At 41.9% G+C, this 16687-nt stretch overlaps 1 protein-coding gene across 7 annotated transcripts in view; it reads left to right on the top strand.

The window, feature by feature from the left end:
* The window catches only part of IL1RL1 (interleukin 1 receptor like 1), a 47513-nt gene that overhangs the window by 12563 nt on the left and 18263 nt on the right, over positions 1-16687 (top strand). For 6 of the 7 annotated variants that reach the window (XM_032997076.2, XM_032997073.2, XM_032997075.2 and 3 more), the window contains exons 2-7: positions 5885-6014; positions 10385-10480; positions 11356-11426; positions 13635-13836; positions 14126-14294; positions 14382-14544. In XM_032997076.2, coding sequence (XP_032852967.1) covers positions 11360-11426; positions 13635-13836; positions 14126-14294; positions 14382-14544 — 601 coding nt within the window. In that variant the 5' untranslated portion in view covers positions 5885-6014; positions 10385-10480; positions 11356-11359. Of the gene's footprint in view, positions 1-5780; positions 5797-5884; positions 6015-10384; positions 10481-11355; positions 11427-13634; positions 13837-14125; positions 14295-14381; positions 14545-16687 lie in introns of those variants that run through there. The other variant, XM_042806025.1, reaches the window with a different exon arrangement.

Raw genomic sequence — 16687 nt, 5'->3', positions numbered from 1 at the left:
TCCGTGGGATGGCGGCGCAGCTGCCTTCCCTTTGGGGAAGGCATGAAGCAGAGAAATTAAGAACTTCTTTAGAAAGGGAATCTGGTTTTAAGACACAAAGGCTTTGGTGGTGACATTAAGATTTTTGTCCTGACAAGCATAAATATAATAGTTAAAATTTCTAAACTTCTGGTGATCACATAACTTCCCAGGTAACATATCAGTGTGCAACACAAAGGTGAATACATGCCAGCCACCTTAAAAAGGGCAGATATAATTCTTGTTACTTTAGCCAATTGCTTCCTTCAAGATACTCTCACCTCCATTTTGAATACTCTGAACTTTAATACACCAGTTGGCAACTGGTGGAGCTGAAAACCTGATAAGAGACTCAATAGCTTTGCCGTGGTGGGATGAAGGAGAAAGACGAGTATGATGAAAATACTGATGTCTGTGACATTTAAGTTCTTATTAATCCTTTTCTGTCCACATGCATGTCCTCACCTATTGTTGTGTGGGACCCTGCCATGCCAGTTGGTCTTGCCAGGCCACGAGGGGCCCACCAAGCTGTTCTATCACTCCCCCTCCTCAACAGGACAGGGGCAAGAAATACTATGAAAAGCTCATGGGTTGAGATAAGGACAGAGAGCTCGCTTACCAATTACTGTCAAGGGCAAATCAGACTCAACTTGGGGAAATTAATTTAATTTATGGCCAGTTAATAACAGCATAGGATAGTGAGAAATAATACAAAACTAAACTCACCTTCTCCTCACCTCTCTCTTCTTTTCAGGCTCAATTTCACTCCCAACTCCTCTACCTCCTTCCCTCAGGTGGCACGGGGGGATGGGGAATGGGGGTTGTGGTCTATTCATACCATTTTGTTTCTGCTGTTCCTTCCTCCTCATACTCTTACCCTGCTTCAGTGTGAGGTCCCCGCCATGGGAGACAGTCCTTCACAAGCTTCTCCAATGTGGGCTCTTCCCACAGGTTACAGTTCTTCATGAACTGTTCCAGTGTAAGTCCTTTACATGGGGTGCAGCCTTCAGGAACAGACTGCTCCAGTGTAGATGCCAGTGTAGATGCCCCCAAGGTCACAGGTCCTGCCAGAAAACCTGCTTCAGTGTGGGCTCCTCTCCATGGCCTCAGTTTCTACCAGAAGCCTGCTCCAGTGTCTCCATGGGCTGCAGCTTCCTCCAGGACACATCCAGCTGCTCCAGTGGGGGATGCCTGATGGGCTGCAGGTGGGTACCTGCTCCACCATTAGCCTCCATGGGCTTCAGGGGGACAACCTGCCACACCATGGCCTTCTCCATGGGCTGCACAGGAATCTCTGCTACGGCACCTGGAGTACCTCCTCCCCCTCATTCACTGACCTTGGTGTCTGCAGCGTTGTTTCTCTCGCTTTGTCTCACTCCTCTCTCACAGTCGCTGTGCAGCAGTTTTTACACTTCCTTAAATATGTTATCACAGAGATGCTACCAATGTCACTGATGGGCTCAGCTTTGGCCAGCAGTGGGTCTCTCTTGGAGCCAGCTGAAGCTGGCTCTGTCCAACATGGGGGCAGCCCCCCGTGTCTTCTCACATAAGCCACCTCTGCACTCCCTCTCCAAGTCTTGCCACAGAAACCCAATACACTCAGGTTAGGCACGAACCCCCCTGCACCCCCAACAGTGTCTTCTTGGGATAATGTCATCGTTTGAGCCTGGTCAGCAGCTAAAAGCCCCGCAGCCGCTCACCCACCCTTCCCCCACTTGAGAATGGGGAGGGAATCGGAGGGGCAAAGGGAGACTCGAGGGTTGAGATAAAAACAGTTTAATAACAGTAACAGAACAATACGCTGACAGCAGTATCAGCAGGTAATATACAATACAGCTGCTCACCTCCCAGCCGGCGATCCCCAACACAAAGGCCCCACAGCCACGCCCCCGGAAGTGAGAAGCCCTCCCGGCCCACTCCTGCCTTTATATAGTGAGCGCAATGTCACGTGACAGGGGATATCGGCCAATCGGGGCCCAGCCCTCCAGCTGTGCTCCCCCCGCCCCCGCACACAGGTGAGGGCACTGGGCCCTGGGGAGCCCCTGGGGTCTCAGGGGGCTGCAGCTCCTCCCACTGCCAGACCAACGGGAACCCTATGCCAGCCCCAACCAGGACAGATAACTATCTCAAACTTCTCAATGAAAGAAACCAGGAGAGCTATTTGGGGACCAGCTCGTTCATCTTTATCACAATGTGGGTGCTAATAGGACTGCATGATTGATGATAAAGACTAGGGGCAACTCTGACTTTGGGGGAAGATGAGTCCATCCCCATCAGAATATTTAAAAAATCTTTCTAATTTCTCTTTTGCACGAAGCATGAGGTGCCTATGTTAGCAGCAAGTAAGGCATCATGACTTAGAGGAACAGGAAGGACACTGCAACCTCGTTAGGGCGGATCTCCACCAGCTAAAAACCACTGGACCTGCCATGGGTGTGAACACACCCAACAACAGCTTTCCCCTGCCATCTGACCATTTGCTAACTCCAGCAGTGCTCCCTAGGTTGGCCTCAACAAATGTAGATAGTGAAACCTTCTCTGCCAGGGTCGTCTCTGTCCAGGTGTCCCCTACAGTGTACAGTGACGATCTGCAAGCAGGGTGAAAATAATGTACCCAGCAATTATTTCCTGGCTAATAGAGATAGATATTAGACAGCCAGGACTAATATGCTGCTAGACTAAGCACTGTTTCTTGGAGCAAAGTGAACCGTGATGTTGCTGAGTTGCTGTTTTCTTATGTCTGCTTTTTATCTCAGGATTTTATCTTTTTTTTTTTTTTTGTGTCCTCATTTTTTGTCTTGAATGCTTGAACTCATAGCTCTTATGAACTTGAAAACTTAATTGAATCTGAGTTTTCCCTATTTGTATCTAGCATGGCTTTAACTTGCGTAACTTTCACAGCCCAGGTGTAATTTTGCCAACACAGCTGAGTTAATCCAGTACAAGCCATGCTGCATCAAAACCAGCCGTTGAATCACAGACAGCTGAGTCTTTGGACCATTGAATCCTAGTGTTGGTTAGGACCTGTGAGGCCGACTACAGCATCTTGATACCAGTAAGAGATTTTTCTCTAAGGTCTAACACTTAGTGGCAGCTCCACTATGTTCCCATCAAATTCTTCCAGTGCTTCACCACATTTCCTGATAAAAGATATTTCCTGCTGTCTTGCCTAACTACCCCTGCTTCAGTTTAAGCCCATTACTTCTTGACCTCTTTGCCTGAAGAACGGATGATTCTCTTGCTTGCTGAAGTACAGAATGGCTTTTGCTCAGCTGGCCACTATCCCCTGTAGCCAGGAGCTCAGTTTCCCACCTGTGTCATGATCTGGGAACAACCTGGGCATGAGGAACAGACTATGGGATGAAGGGCTCTTCCGAGGTATGGAACATCATGGTTTGAGCCCAGAGGGCAACTAGGCACCACACAGCCATTCACTTTCCTCTTCCCTCCCAGGACTGGGAAGGAGAAAATGAAGCAAAAGGCTCAGGAATTGAGATAAGGACAGGAAGGTGTGACTCACCCATTATGGTCATGGGCAAAAGACAGACTTGTTAGGGAAAGAAAAAGAACATCACTTTAATTCAAACACTAACAAAAGCAACACTTAACAGACAAGGTGGGACAGTGAGAAGCACCATCACATGCAAAAAACACGTCCCACCACCCCTCCCTTCTTCCTAGACTCAGCTCGGGATCTCTTTACCTCCTCCCCCCACACTGGCGCCGGGTGCAGGGAATGGGGGTCCCAGTCAGTCCAATGCTCCTTCCTTCTCAGGGGGTGGTGGGGAATGCTGCACATACTTTCTCCTGCTCCACATGGCTCTGCTCCCTTCTCATCAGAGACAATCCTTCATGAACCTTCTCCTCAGTAAGTCCTCCCCACGGGCCGCAGCCATTCCTGTGCTGCCCCGGTGTGGGTCCCCCCGCATGTTGCCGCCCTCCCAGTGCCGAACTACAACAGCGGGGGCCGCTTCTCCCCTCAGAGTCCCGGCTTCCTCTAAGCGCAGACGCCTGCTCTGGGGTGGGCTCCTCCACAGGCTTCAGGTCAGCTTCTGCTCCCCCACAGACCTCCATGGGAGGCGGAGGGGCAGCCCTGCCATCTCACCATGAGCTACAGGGGTCTGTGCTCTGGCACACCTCCCTCACTTCCTCCTCCTTTCTTCCACCGACCTCGGTGTTTGAGTAGGTGTCCTTCTCCCAACTCCTCCTCACAAGTCCCAACCCCATCCCAGGTTCCACTTCTTAAGTATGTTATCGCAGAGGCACAGCCACTGTGGCTACCTGGCTTGGCCTTGGACAGAGGTGGCTCTGACTTGGAGCCAGGGGAGCTTTCTAGAAGCTTCTTACAGGGGTCACCGCTGTCGCCTCCTCCCCTGCTACCACAAATCCTGCCACACAAACCTGACACATGGAACAATGCAATCATCATCTCTGATCTAAGTTCCAGTGAAATTTATGATAGAAGAACTTATTCTGTATCCAGGCAATGGAAATTAACTTCGCCTGAATATATTTAACCTTTCCCTAGAGTAACCTGACGCGGTGAGAGGATGCTGAATGTACCACTGAATGCAGATGGTTACTCCAGACTTTTTGCTTGAGTCTCTAGTGTCAGTAAATTAGGAAGGCCCTGATTCTGATGAAACTGCATGAACCTGAGCAGGGAGTGTTTTGTGAGCTTTTCAAGATAGCGATATGAGCTGACCCTGACTGGTTGACCAAAGCACTGTGAGATTTCCTTGTTGCAGTTTGGGTTTTTTCAGCTCTTTTACATCTTCTGTGTCATATAGGAAGTGCAACCCCTAGACCACTTCAAAGGAAATGCTATACCAAGAACTGAGGAAAGCATGGGTGTGACATCAGTAAGATGTTTTGCATACTGGTGTATAATTGCTACATCTTTGTGTACTGATGTGGAGCTGCTGCATCCTGACAGCAGAGTCCTAGGAACAAAGGAAGTGATAAATGGTATTCATAACTCTGCCAGGGAAAAGTAAGAGTTTGCATGACCATAGTATAAAATCTTCTTGTTTGGTTAGAGAAAGAATGGATAGTTGATTCTCAAAAAGTCTTTAGGGGTTCTTCCGCTAAGATGTACAAGATGATTTATCCCCTGGAATTTGTCTGATTTAGTACTGAAATTGCCTCTTTCGACTGGCTGCTGCACAAGAAGGGGATAGTTTGGACCCTTGATCTGATGGGTCCAGGTTTAGTGCCGATGCATGGAAGGCTGTTCAACAGTCTTGAACAGTGCTTCCTAAAATGTCTTTCTGACATTTGGTGGCCCATATGGTCTCCTGAATACCTGCTCTTGTCGGTCACTGTACACTGGGTCAAGTCCACTGCTGTGATGACTTCTCCCTCTCCCTCTTGCTCTCTCAGAGTTGCTTCTGGATTTCCTGTGGAACTGCTCTTCCCCTCCAGCCTTCTTTCCCTCAGAGACTTAATTTAGCTGCTGGTGCAGACAACTGATTTCTCAGCTTAGTTTCCTTCAGTAAAAACTGTTCCTGGTTCTCCAAGAACTTTTAGAGCTGTTCTTCAGGAACTGCTGCCTGACTAGATGAGGCAAAGCTGCCACTTGTTTTCAAACAAAATCTGTTTCAAAGCACCCTCTGCCGTCTCAGTGTCCCTTCTTTGTTCTCCCCAGGTGTGTGAGAAAACCAATAACCAGCCAGCAGATTTGTATGCTAAAATTGAATGATTTGTGATTCATGAAAAAGCTATGCTGTTGGTAAAAGACACTGATTAACTGGAACTATGAGATGTCATCTCTGATAGGTACTTAAGGTTACTACAGTAATTCGCAGGCTCTGCTCTGTTCTGTGGGAGGTGTCTGAAAATGAATCTGTATATCTTGCTCCTACAGATATGAATTGCACAAGCCAGTTAAAAAGAGTTCCCAGTAATATCTGGTACAAGTTACAGCAGAGAAATCAGTGCAGAGGAACCAGCCACAGGGAGCAAGCCGCTTCTCTGCTTTCTGAATTTTCCCGATGGTAGGTGTAATTTTTATATTATCATTTAACCAAAAATAACTGAAGTATTTTATGAGAAAGGTTATTTCAGTTTACTTATGTGCTTCTTTATCTCAAGAAAAAATATTAGATTAAAATAGTGGATATGCTCATGTGATAGACAAATAACTTTGGAAGCAACATACAGATTTACCCTATAACTAAGTGTATTTAGAATTGGATTTGCCCTCAGTTTTCTGGCAGATATTTTTGCTAATTTTTCAAAGGCACAGAAAATATTTATTGTGCAATAAATTTTGAAGTTTATTATATTTATGTACTTTCTTGCTTCAAAATGTTTTGTAAGAATAATGTTTATATCAATTTTATCATTTCCATACTTTAATATCAAAATTCCTAAATTTTACACTTACAGCTGTTACTAGTGTAGGTGTTAACTTTTGAGAGTACTAGTTCTGGAATAAGTTCAGTGTTACTGTTGCTATTTTAATAGCCCATTTTCAGTCAGAATGGGTTTTCTGGTTCGATAAAAGAATGAAAATAACTTTCAAGAGGTGAACAACCAAATTCTATGTCTTAATAAATGAAACTCACACAATTGCTGTTTCATGTTTTAAAGTCTGTTAAGCTTTTTAAATTAGAAATTGCAATAATGTTTCCAAGTTTTGTTAGTATGCAAGGCATGGTATTTTTATAATGTTTGTTCAGTTATATAAACAGTTCTGTACAAATACAATTTTGGAAAAAAAGTCACAAATACATTACTAACACACTTGCCTTTGGTGAAGCAAGGAGTTAAGCCCTGCATACTACTGCTCCTGTAACATAAATAGGGGGTTCCCAGTTCTTTCATCTTCCTTTGATATTGGATCATTAGGGGTTAGGTTTTGACATACTCAGGTAGTTATCCCACATCTTTGTATTTGGATCTAGTTCTTTTTCAGCATCAAACTGAAGTTTTCCTTCACAGAGCTGAGACTTAAACTCATAACATGCAATTATTGTGAGCTGTAGGAAGAAAGAGATTTATGGAAAATGTCTCCTTATCTTTTTTCCCCTGAATATTAACAATCTAAATTTATGGTATACCGAGGACACAGAAATCTGTTATTCAAGTTTTACTTCAGACAACTACAATAAAACATAAGTTCTAAATAAATCTGCAGAAGCAGAAAGAAAATTCAACCATTTCCAGAAATTATGGCCTTTGTCTCTCAGTGCTCCAAGTTACAGGAACTTCTTCCTTTTGACTGTGGGGCATGAGGTGTCTCAGTGCCTTTGTCTCAAGCCTCATAATACCCTTTTTATTTGACCTCAGTGTCATGGATGTGTGGATGCTTTCATTTTGCTTTGTGTAGAGTAATGCCACAAGCTGTAAGGCAGTAGTGAACCGGTCCTTCTCTTGTCATTTGCTCTCTAGAACTGCAACCTCTGCCTCAGTTTTTATTGAGGCAATTTGGCAGTTTGCTGCTGGCTTTGTAAAATGCAAACAGAATCACATTGTTCTTTTAATTGCTTGAGCTCTTTGTATTTCCAGGGAACACTCCTCTTTAATTAGAGCTCTGTATATTGCACATATCCACACACACAAACTCCAAACTCAGACTGCCACCAATACATGGCAATGTAAAAATGGGGGGAAAATCAGTAAAGCAATCATCAAAGTTAGGCAAGGAGAATTTGTCCTTTGAGCACAACTATTTTGCACTGTTTTGGCACAGGCTGGTAGCCCAGTATGTGTAAGGTCTCTCAAAGACACACTTTTTCAAGAAACAGAAGGATAAATACAACTGGCAAGTATAATGGTAGGCAAATACAGATTTCTTACTCCTGGATCCTTCTGGCTATTGTTAGAAGAGTTGGTGAGGACAAGTAATTGGCTGTGTCCATTTCTGAACAAAGCTGCATCTCAAAAATGGACAAAGCATAACTCCTTGTAACTTTTTGTTAATCACCAGCCTTCCATTTCTAGGGGTGCAATAGCACTGGCAAGAGGGGACTCATCAGTATCTCCAACAGTAATATCAGTTGTGGCCAGATACAAAAAAGACACATATAAATAAAATCTGGTCTATGAAACTGATTTTCTTTTAAAAATCGTTTTACTTTTTGTCATCTTGCTGAAGTATCTGCTTACTTAAACAAGATATCTCTAAATAGTAGTAGGACAGGTACTGCTAGTATACCTCCTAGGGGGCAAGTAAGTTTGTGGAACAGAACCAAACACTTGGAGGGAAAAGGCTCCCAGCAGAGAAGGAATATTCCGAGTATTTTTTATTTCTATTTAATTAATCAAATTATCTAATGATATTAAATTCTATTTATTGTTTGGCTTAGAGTTCTTCACTTAGCTGGCTCTTAGTGTCTGTTTGGGGACCTCACTATGGAGACTCAGTTGATATAGATGTATCTAATCTCAGTTGTATGAACCAGCCCAGCTGCTGCCAGTGTTTTGCATATCGTGTTTGCTTATGTGTATACACATACATGCATTTTGCATGCTGGAGGCATTCAGCATCTGATGGCAGAGTGCTCTGGAAGGCTGCGTAAACATCCTTTGGAGGGATTCACCTTCTCTTGCTACATCACTAGTTCTGACTCTGTGTATACCCTGATTCAGTCCCAGACGTGTCAGTCAGTCCCTCTCTGGAACAAGTGAACCATTCCAAATGTATATGGGTTCCAAATAGTTTAAAGTCAGCTTCTAAAACTGGCTGCCTGGATGGACAGAAGGATCTTTTAGGAACAAAAATTCTCCTCTGCACAAGCCAATGCTCAGTAGCAAAGTCACAAGAATATGGAGATGGCAAATTCTTGGGAATGATCAGTAATGGCTCTTGTGAGCTGCAAGTGAAAAAAGTTGTTTCTGTGAGAAAAAACAAGTGAGACATAAGCTAACCAAAGCTGATTTGAACCACTAAGATTAGGTACAGTAACTGATAGCAAAAGACGATTAACTAGAGAGGAAATCAGTGCAGAGAATGTCATGGTGTTTGAGAACAGGTACATATCATAGCAAGGCTCAGTGAAACCAAGTCAAGCAAAATAATTTCTCAGACAGATTAGAGCTAGATGGCAGTGTTTCGATTTTACCCAGACAGACAAATGGAACAGGTAGATACCTCATGGACTGTGAAAAAGAGGTGATGACTGAAATTTGCCAGAGAAACATTCATCACTTATTCCTGATGTGCTGTTCAGGATATTGAAACACCACGTATCTATCAAATGTTGCTCATATCAGCTGAATAGTGGACTCATTTCCAAATATGTGCAGGGCATTTACACCCCCCTTTTTCTTTCTCAGGAGAATATGGAGCTATGAGTCCCCATATAATTTTTCAACTGTGATCGAAGTAGACCTTAGCTGATGAAGTCAACAGAGTTGCTAGCAAATACAAATCTGTTCAGGCCCCGAGTTGGACCCAGGCCTCTGATAATTGGGATATGTGAAACTCAGCTCTCCATTCCCACCTGCCAATCAAGTTTTCTCCCCAGTAGTGTCAGAAATAAGTTCTAGGAACAAGCTTTCTGCTCTAAAGGATGAACAAAGACAAATGCTTTGCTGTGTTGAAGAAGTAAATTTTGTTGTGTGCCGTTTTGCTCTGTATCTTTCTTCCCTGAGGGCCTACCCAGTCCCAGGTCACTCCTGAAGCCTCTTCTGGACCAGCTCATTAATTCCTTCCAGGGCAAAACTCCTGATGTTTGTTGTGCTGAAAAATACCTTCTAAAAATCTATTAATCTGGCCCAAGATTTCCTTAAAATTAAAAAAGTCAGTAGACTGCATGTGCTTGTGTGTGGTGCTTTTCTCCAGCTCCATTGAAAGCGAGCAGCTCCTCATGCACATTGTTTCTAGGAGGTCCTGGCTGGTCACTCGCTTCTCATAAAAGACGTGGCATCAGCCATGCCATGCCATTGATGCTCGGATGCTGCTTTTTCAGTCTAAACCTCATCTTTTCTGTCACTTGTGAGTATCTCTGCAAAATGCCTATACTGAAATTCTTACACTTTTCTCTTCCAACACTAATTTTTGTTGTTATTTTTAAGAGTTTAAGAATAAGCCTCTGGATGTTATTAAACCTTCTAAAAGAAGACACTTTTCATATTAATTCAAAGCCAGTGACATTTCTGAAAGCTCAAAATAGAGCTTGTTCTGAATTTCAGACTTGGCAAGAATGTAGGTCTTGATAAGGTCTGGCAATGTTTGTTTAGTCTGGAAATCTTTGGCACTGAAATAAAAACTCCTTGCGATAAGTGTGACGACAGTACTTACCCTGCCTGTACATTTCTTGTGTATTTTTCACTACTCCTCCTGTGCTCACTATCTGCAAGACAAATTGTAATTTGTTTCTCACTTGATTTCTCTTGAAAACTTCTCTGCCATCTATAGTACCATGGGGCCACTTTTTCCTCACACACAATAGTAGAACCCACCGCTCTGTGATCTGCAGCGAAGGACAGCATTCAAGTGAAGGGCTTATTAATGGTAAGTAGGATGCTTACAGCTGCGTGGTATAGCTGGACTGCATGTCTGCTGTCTCCTGAGATATTCCTAGATTAGGCCAATTTAACATCCATGGACAGTCAGTTTCCTTAATAAAGAGGTTTGATGGAGGGTGCCTGAGCCACACTGTGAGGTGTGAATTACAGCAGGTGCATATCAACAAAACACAAATGAAAACATCAGTGAGGCATGGGATCTGCCCTACTGCTGTTATACAAGTGTAATATACGTTCCTTTACCTACCCTACCCTTCCATTTCTTCAGTTCCCCTTCAGGTTAGCACTGCTGATGGCACTCACCTGGTTTTGTTCTTCCTGCTAAACACCTACCTTGAGAAGCTGTCACTGAAACTTCCATTTCCATAGAAAGCCAAAAATGTGTTGTGCACCTAAGCAGTTGCTTGAATGTTAGCTGAATTCAAAGCCAGGGTATATGTTTTCAAATCCAGGATCTATCCTTTTCTAGATTGAGGTATAGATTTTCCGCACTTGACTCTGAAGAGAATGCTAACATATATTTAGTGTCATTAAAGAAAAGCAACCAACCAAAAAGAGGCTTCTGCCCGAGGCCCACCATGGGAGAGTAATTCCTCCATCCCCATTAAACTAAGTCATAACAACAGTTTCAGTGGAACATCAACTATTGCACTGATTATAGAGCAAATAGCATAATCTCAAAGCTGCAAAGTCACTGCTCCGCACACATGCCCACTCTGTACAGAGCAGCTCACATGCTGCAGTTTACCCCTGCATGATACCGTTATCTGCTCGGAGATGTACATCAGTTCCATGGCAATAGCATAGCTGATGCAGTCAAAATATATTCTCAGATATCTTTTTTTTTTCTTTTTGGTTTAGAAATATGATGGAGTATGTACATTTAATCTTCCTATCTACCTTCCTCTCGGTTTCTGTGACATCTGAAACATGTAAGTTGCATTTTAAAAATACTTTCTGATGAGGTCTATTCTGTAGAAATGTGTAGGCTGTTCCCAAATTGGTAATTTTTTTAAAACCTAAAATTAGCTAGTTTACCTCCAGCCACAAATCACAGCTTAAAAACTAGCTTTATGTGTTTTAACTGTATATTAAAATGTACCAAGTACTGTCCATTTCTGTGACGTTAAGTCTAGCTTCTACTTCTGCTTCTTGGCATCTCTGCAAGCAGAAGGAAAAGGATCTTTCTGAAAGGATCTGAGAGTAGCTGGTGTTCCAGGCCCCAGCTGGGCAAAGTCTCTAAGAGCATGCTTAAATTGCACTAAACAGGGTGTATGCGTATGCACCCTGCTGAACCAGGGATGTAACCGGGTGCTTTGCTCATTAAAAATGCTTTTCAGTGTCCTGGTTTTGGGGGTGTTAACCCACAAGCGCAATGTAACAATAACATTTCTCTGCACATGGGGGAATATTCAAAACAGTAAGCTCTTTGTGATGGGTCAGCTCTGCTGACTCAGCTATATCATGCTGACAAGTGACACAGTGTTACATAGTACATAGTTCTAGTCTCCAGCTCCGCCGTTTATTTATTTGAAAAATATTGTAAGATATGATCTCTAAATATTTCCCCATATTATCAATTTTACAATATTAATGCTAAATTTCAAAGGAATTAGATTTATTAAGAGGCTAGATTCTGCTGAAGATTTTGCAAGATAATTTTCACTGATGTCGCTGGGTTTAGATGAGGCCTCTCATTTTCTATGTGTTCCCTCTCCTCCTATGTTTTCTCCTGGAGAAAGCTGTATTTCCAACGTGTTTGTCCCTTGGTGGGGCAATGCTGCCTTTCCCAGCACCCCTGATACCCACTGTCTTTGAAAGGCTCATGGGTGGGAATGCTGTTAAAATGATGGGGTTAGGGGTACTCATACCCGATGTGGCTAATTTAGGTGTCTGAATTAGTAAGTGAGACCACATGTAATGTCAGTGGAGATGGACTTCTTCTTTAGAAAGAAGCAGAGAAGCCAAGTGTTCACCAGGTGGTGGGAATATTCCACAAAGTGTCATTTTTGATAGATAGTCTCTATTTTGGTTAGCTATTTGGTTATCTACTCTTATTTTCATGCTTCCTTACCTACTGTAGCTCCTCTGCCAATCTCCGTCTTTGTCCAGTCTCCATCCTTGCTTATTTTTTCATCTTCCTCTTCTCCAAAATGGAATTTAACTTTCAGATTAGCATTTCTGTTCTCAGCAGCCAGTTCACTATTAAGGTGCCTATGCACTTATATATCTGTCAAAATTGCTTGATTCAAGTTTCTCTGGAACAGTTCCAGTATTCAAAAGTAGAAATATACTGTTAAAAAAAAAATAAAATTAATGTTTTACTCCCAACTAGTTCCTCTTTTTTTCTTAGGTATGAGCATGTGTGTTTCATTTTCCTAAGCTTCTTATTTGTCTCTTATTGCTTTCTGTATTGTTTTCTGGCATCTTTTCACCTCCCCATCAAATTCTTCCTTTTAGTATTTTTCTTTATTTTTTTTCATATTTTCATAAACTTCAAAGAGAAGCTCTTCTGTTTCTTTTTTTTGTTTGTTTGTTTGTTTTTGTTTTGTTTTGTTTTGTTTTTTAATGATCTTATCTACAGACTTCTTCCTTCTATTTTTTTCTTCTGTAAAAAATAATTAAAAACCCCCTTTTTCTGGACTAAAAAGGGACAACAAAAGCTCTTCTCTGTTTTATAAGTAAATGTTCATTATACTGAAGTAAGGAAATCTAACTTCATAGTACAGGGTTAAAGTCAGTACTTTTTTTTTTGCATTTAAATTCTTGTTTTGAACAAAGACAAGATTTCAAGCAGAGATTTGCATAGGAAATTAATTTCGAGAAATCACTATTTTTCAAACAAAACCTCATATTTTTTAGCGTATGTCTGGTTTGATTCTAGGGTTTTGATTGTTTGTTTGTTTCAGTCCCACATATTAATTGCTAGTTTTGCAAACAAATGGCTCCATAACTCAAGGTAAACAACATTTTCTTGAAAAAAATCTAGTGAGAATAAGTTTGCTATATATCATCTCTGAAAATCCAAGGAAGGTAGAGGGACATGACTGGCCTGCTGATCCAGGAATGCCAAGTTCCCTCTGTTTCAGCGGGGCTAAGGTTTAATTCATCTGAGATTTTTATCTTTTGTTCATCTGCAGTTGATGCAATGGAAGGTGAAGCTTTAGTTATAAAATGTGCCCTGTGGAGTTCAGCTGTGAATGTCACCTGGTATCACACGGATACTAACAAAATAATTCCTGCAGAAGAAGAGGGATCACGAATATTTTCCTTAAAACGATTTCTTTGGTTTCTGCCAACTTCTAGAGAGGATTCTGGAAACTACACTTGTGTTATACATTTGTAAGTGCAACATTGAAAAGTTTAAGACTGGAAAGAAACATACCTGATTTAATAATACATTCTAATTATCATCTGTGGAAATGATCCCATTTTTTCATGCTATACACCAATTCATGTAACTTTTCATCCTGCAATTGCTATTTTTATGACAGGTCATTAAATCAATGTGTGACTGTGCTACAATAATCATCCAAATGTTTACAAAATAAGACTCACAGTTGTGACAAATAATTAATATATTCCTTACTAAAATACTATCATTGACATTGACTTTATTCCATTTTTAAAGTTCAGATAATCGCATGAAATTGTTCAACATGAGTGTGCAGGTGCATCCGTACAAGCAAGGAGTATGTTTCCCAAGTCAGATTCGTTACCCAAATGACACTGGAAGAGGAAGAATTGTTTGTCCTACAATTGACAATTATGAGAATGCTACTATCATCCAGTGGTATAAGGTAAATAAACCTCTGATAGTGCCAGCTGTAGGTCAGTTTACTGTGAGAAGCTATTTGCAGCCCAATAAAGAAAGTTTTCTTTTCTAGGACTGCAAACCTCTTCAGGGAGAGAGATACTTCAAGGGAGAAAAATATGTTTTTATTAACAACCCAAGAAAGGAGGATGATGGTTATTATACTTGTCAATTTATCTACATTCATAAAGGAAATGTGTTTAATGTATCAGCAACAAGGATATTCATAAGTAAGGGTAAGACAGTCTTTTTGTATCTTGCTAAGATAAAAAGATTGCTATCCACTTAAAGCAAAGGAAGCTCCTTTTGCACATTAAAAAGCGTTTCTGCTGGTTTGTTTTATCTTCTTAATGAAACTTTAGATCAGCTTTTTTTTAGGTGAATTTTGTGGATGAGGATCCAAACGGAGCAAGATGGTGGTAAATTCAGACCTGGTCATATTCAGCTTTTTGTTAAAAGTCTCTGACTCTGGTTACATACTGTGGTTGGTAGAGCTGTCTGGTAGCACTTATTTCTGAAATGGTCTTCTCAGTGGGATGCCACAAAGCTCTGCTTTCTATTTGTTTGAGGGGAGAAGAATTTGTAGCTAGTGAGGATCAAGCGGTGATCATCAGATCACTGATGTGTTGATGGCCTACAACTCAATACTCCTGGTCCCTCTTGATTATCTAGAGTTTATTTGATAGTCAGGCTAAAAAAAAAAATGTAGTTTTTCTTGAATGAGACAAAATTATATATATATAAACAGAAAATGAATGGATCTCAGTAATTACTGTCCTTATTATTCTGAACATGGCCAACCTGGCTGAGGTTGTGTGGACTTTGGGGTGCCTCTGGGATGCAGACTTCTCGGGAGGCTTTGTGTTTGGATGGTGGTCAGGGAAAGAGCACGCAGCAATCAGCAGTTCCAGATTGTGTCAATTTGCAAAACCTCAAAATGTGTCTTCAGTTCTGCCATCAGATCAGAAGAAAAATAGTCAGAAAAATTATTTGGGGGGTGGGGGTGGAATGGAGGGGTTTGGGATTGGGTTGTGGGGTTTTCTTTGGTTTTGTTTCAAAACCAGATCATGTTCATTTGCAGACTGATGTCAGACCTTTTTGCTGTGCTGAAGCACCCTACTTGTGGGCAGAATGTAGATTTGGACCATAGGAGCCTTGATTCCAGGTTTTGCTGCTGTGCCCAGATCTCAGTAGCAGAGTTTGTTCCGATTATTCTGAGCTGGACAGAATAAAGATTTGAGCTGAGACATAGTACAGTAGTTTAGGAGGTGTTGTACCTTTCCTCCCCCTTTTCCTTGTAAAACCCTGTTGGTCTACATGACTTTTCTCTTCCTAACACTTAATTTTTGTTCAAATGTTTTTTCATTAAAACTTCTCTAACTGGACAGAAATATTGTTGTATGGGGGTTATAATGAAAACTGCTGGGTTTTATTTGTCTCAAAGGCATCCAAATTTACAAAAGCCTTTGTTACATCCAGGCAGATTACTTAATTTCAAAGTTAATCTGATTTATTTTTTTTTTTAAATCATTGCAGAAAGAAGGGATTGCAACATAACGCAAAATCTGAGATGGGTCTGTCATGTTTGCTCCAGTTTTTATTGAATTCAAAGTACTTAATGATACTTAATTACAACTTCTTTGAGTTTTTATCAGCCCTTAAAATTAGTATGCTGATGAGAGGAGCTGTTATGTTTTGGTAATATTGGTTTATGATGTACATTCCTGTTGCCTTGCAGAGTCACAGTGACCCAGAGGACCTTCTGCCTCTGAATTCTGACAGCTAAGAACTTAGCATAGTCAGATAGCTATGAAGTTACTGACTTTGTCCTGACTTTTTCACCAGATGCAGCTAATGAAAAATAGAAACAGTTAGGGTGGGTGAAGAGAATTGATTTTCTGGCAGCCTGGGAAGCAGAGGGTTAAATGAGTTCCTGCAGAATTTTTAGGGAAATATGGTTATGGGTTTCACAGAGGTGCTCGAGATAGAAAAGCTAAATGAGGGAAAGGATAGCAAGCAGCCTGTTTGGAGTGGTAAATATGAGACAGTATAAAGGGCAAGGAAAGAAAAATGCATCAAGGGGAATAAATTTGAACGGTCTGAATGCCTAAATCAAGTCAGGCAGCTGGATGAAGCTTGGACCTGTCCGTAACAATTATTAGTGGGGGCGGAAAAGAAATATGCCAAAGAGAAAGCAGTTTTCCTTCTAGCAGGTAATGATGGGGGATGCTCAGTGTCGTGCCAGGCCGACGTAACGGGGCGCAGCTGTGTGCAGCAGCGGCGCGGGGGGAGCCTGGGGAGCCCGCGGGGCTGCGGAGGTGGGGGGACGGGCAGGCAGCTGTGTGCCAGAGGGCCCCTGCTTCAGACACCGCCTAAACG

This window comes from Tyto alba, unplaced genomic scaffold, assembly GCF_018691265.1.
Source record: "Tyto alba isolate M040663 unplaced genomic scaffold, T.alba_DEE_v4.0 Super-Scaffold_45, whole genome shotgun sequence".
In the NCBI taxonomy this organism is placed as follows: domain Eukaryota; kingdom Metazoa; phylum Chordata; class Aves; order Strigiformes; family Tytonidae; genus Tyto; species Tyto alba.
Note: the sequence above shows the minus strand (reverse complement) of the source record. Positions and strands in the feature narration are given on the sequence as shown.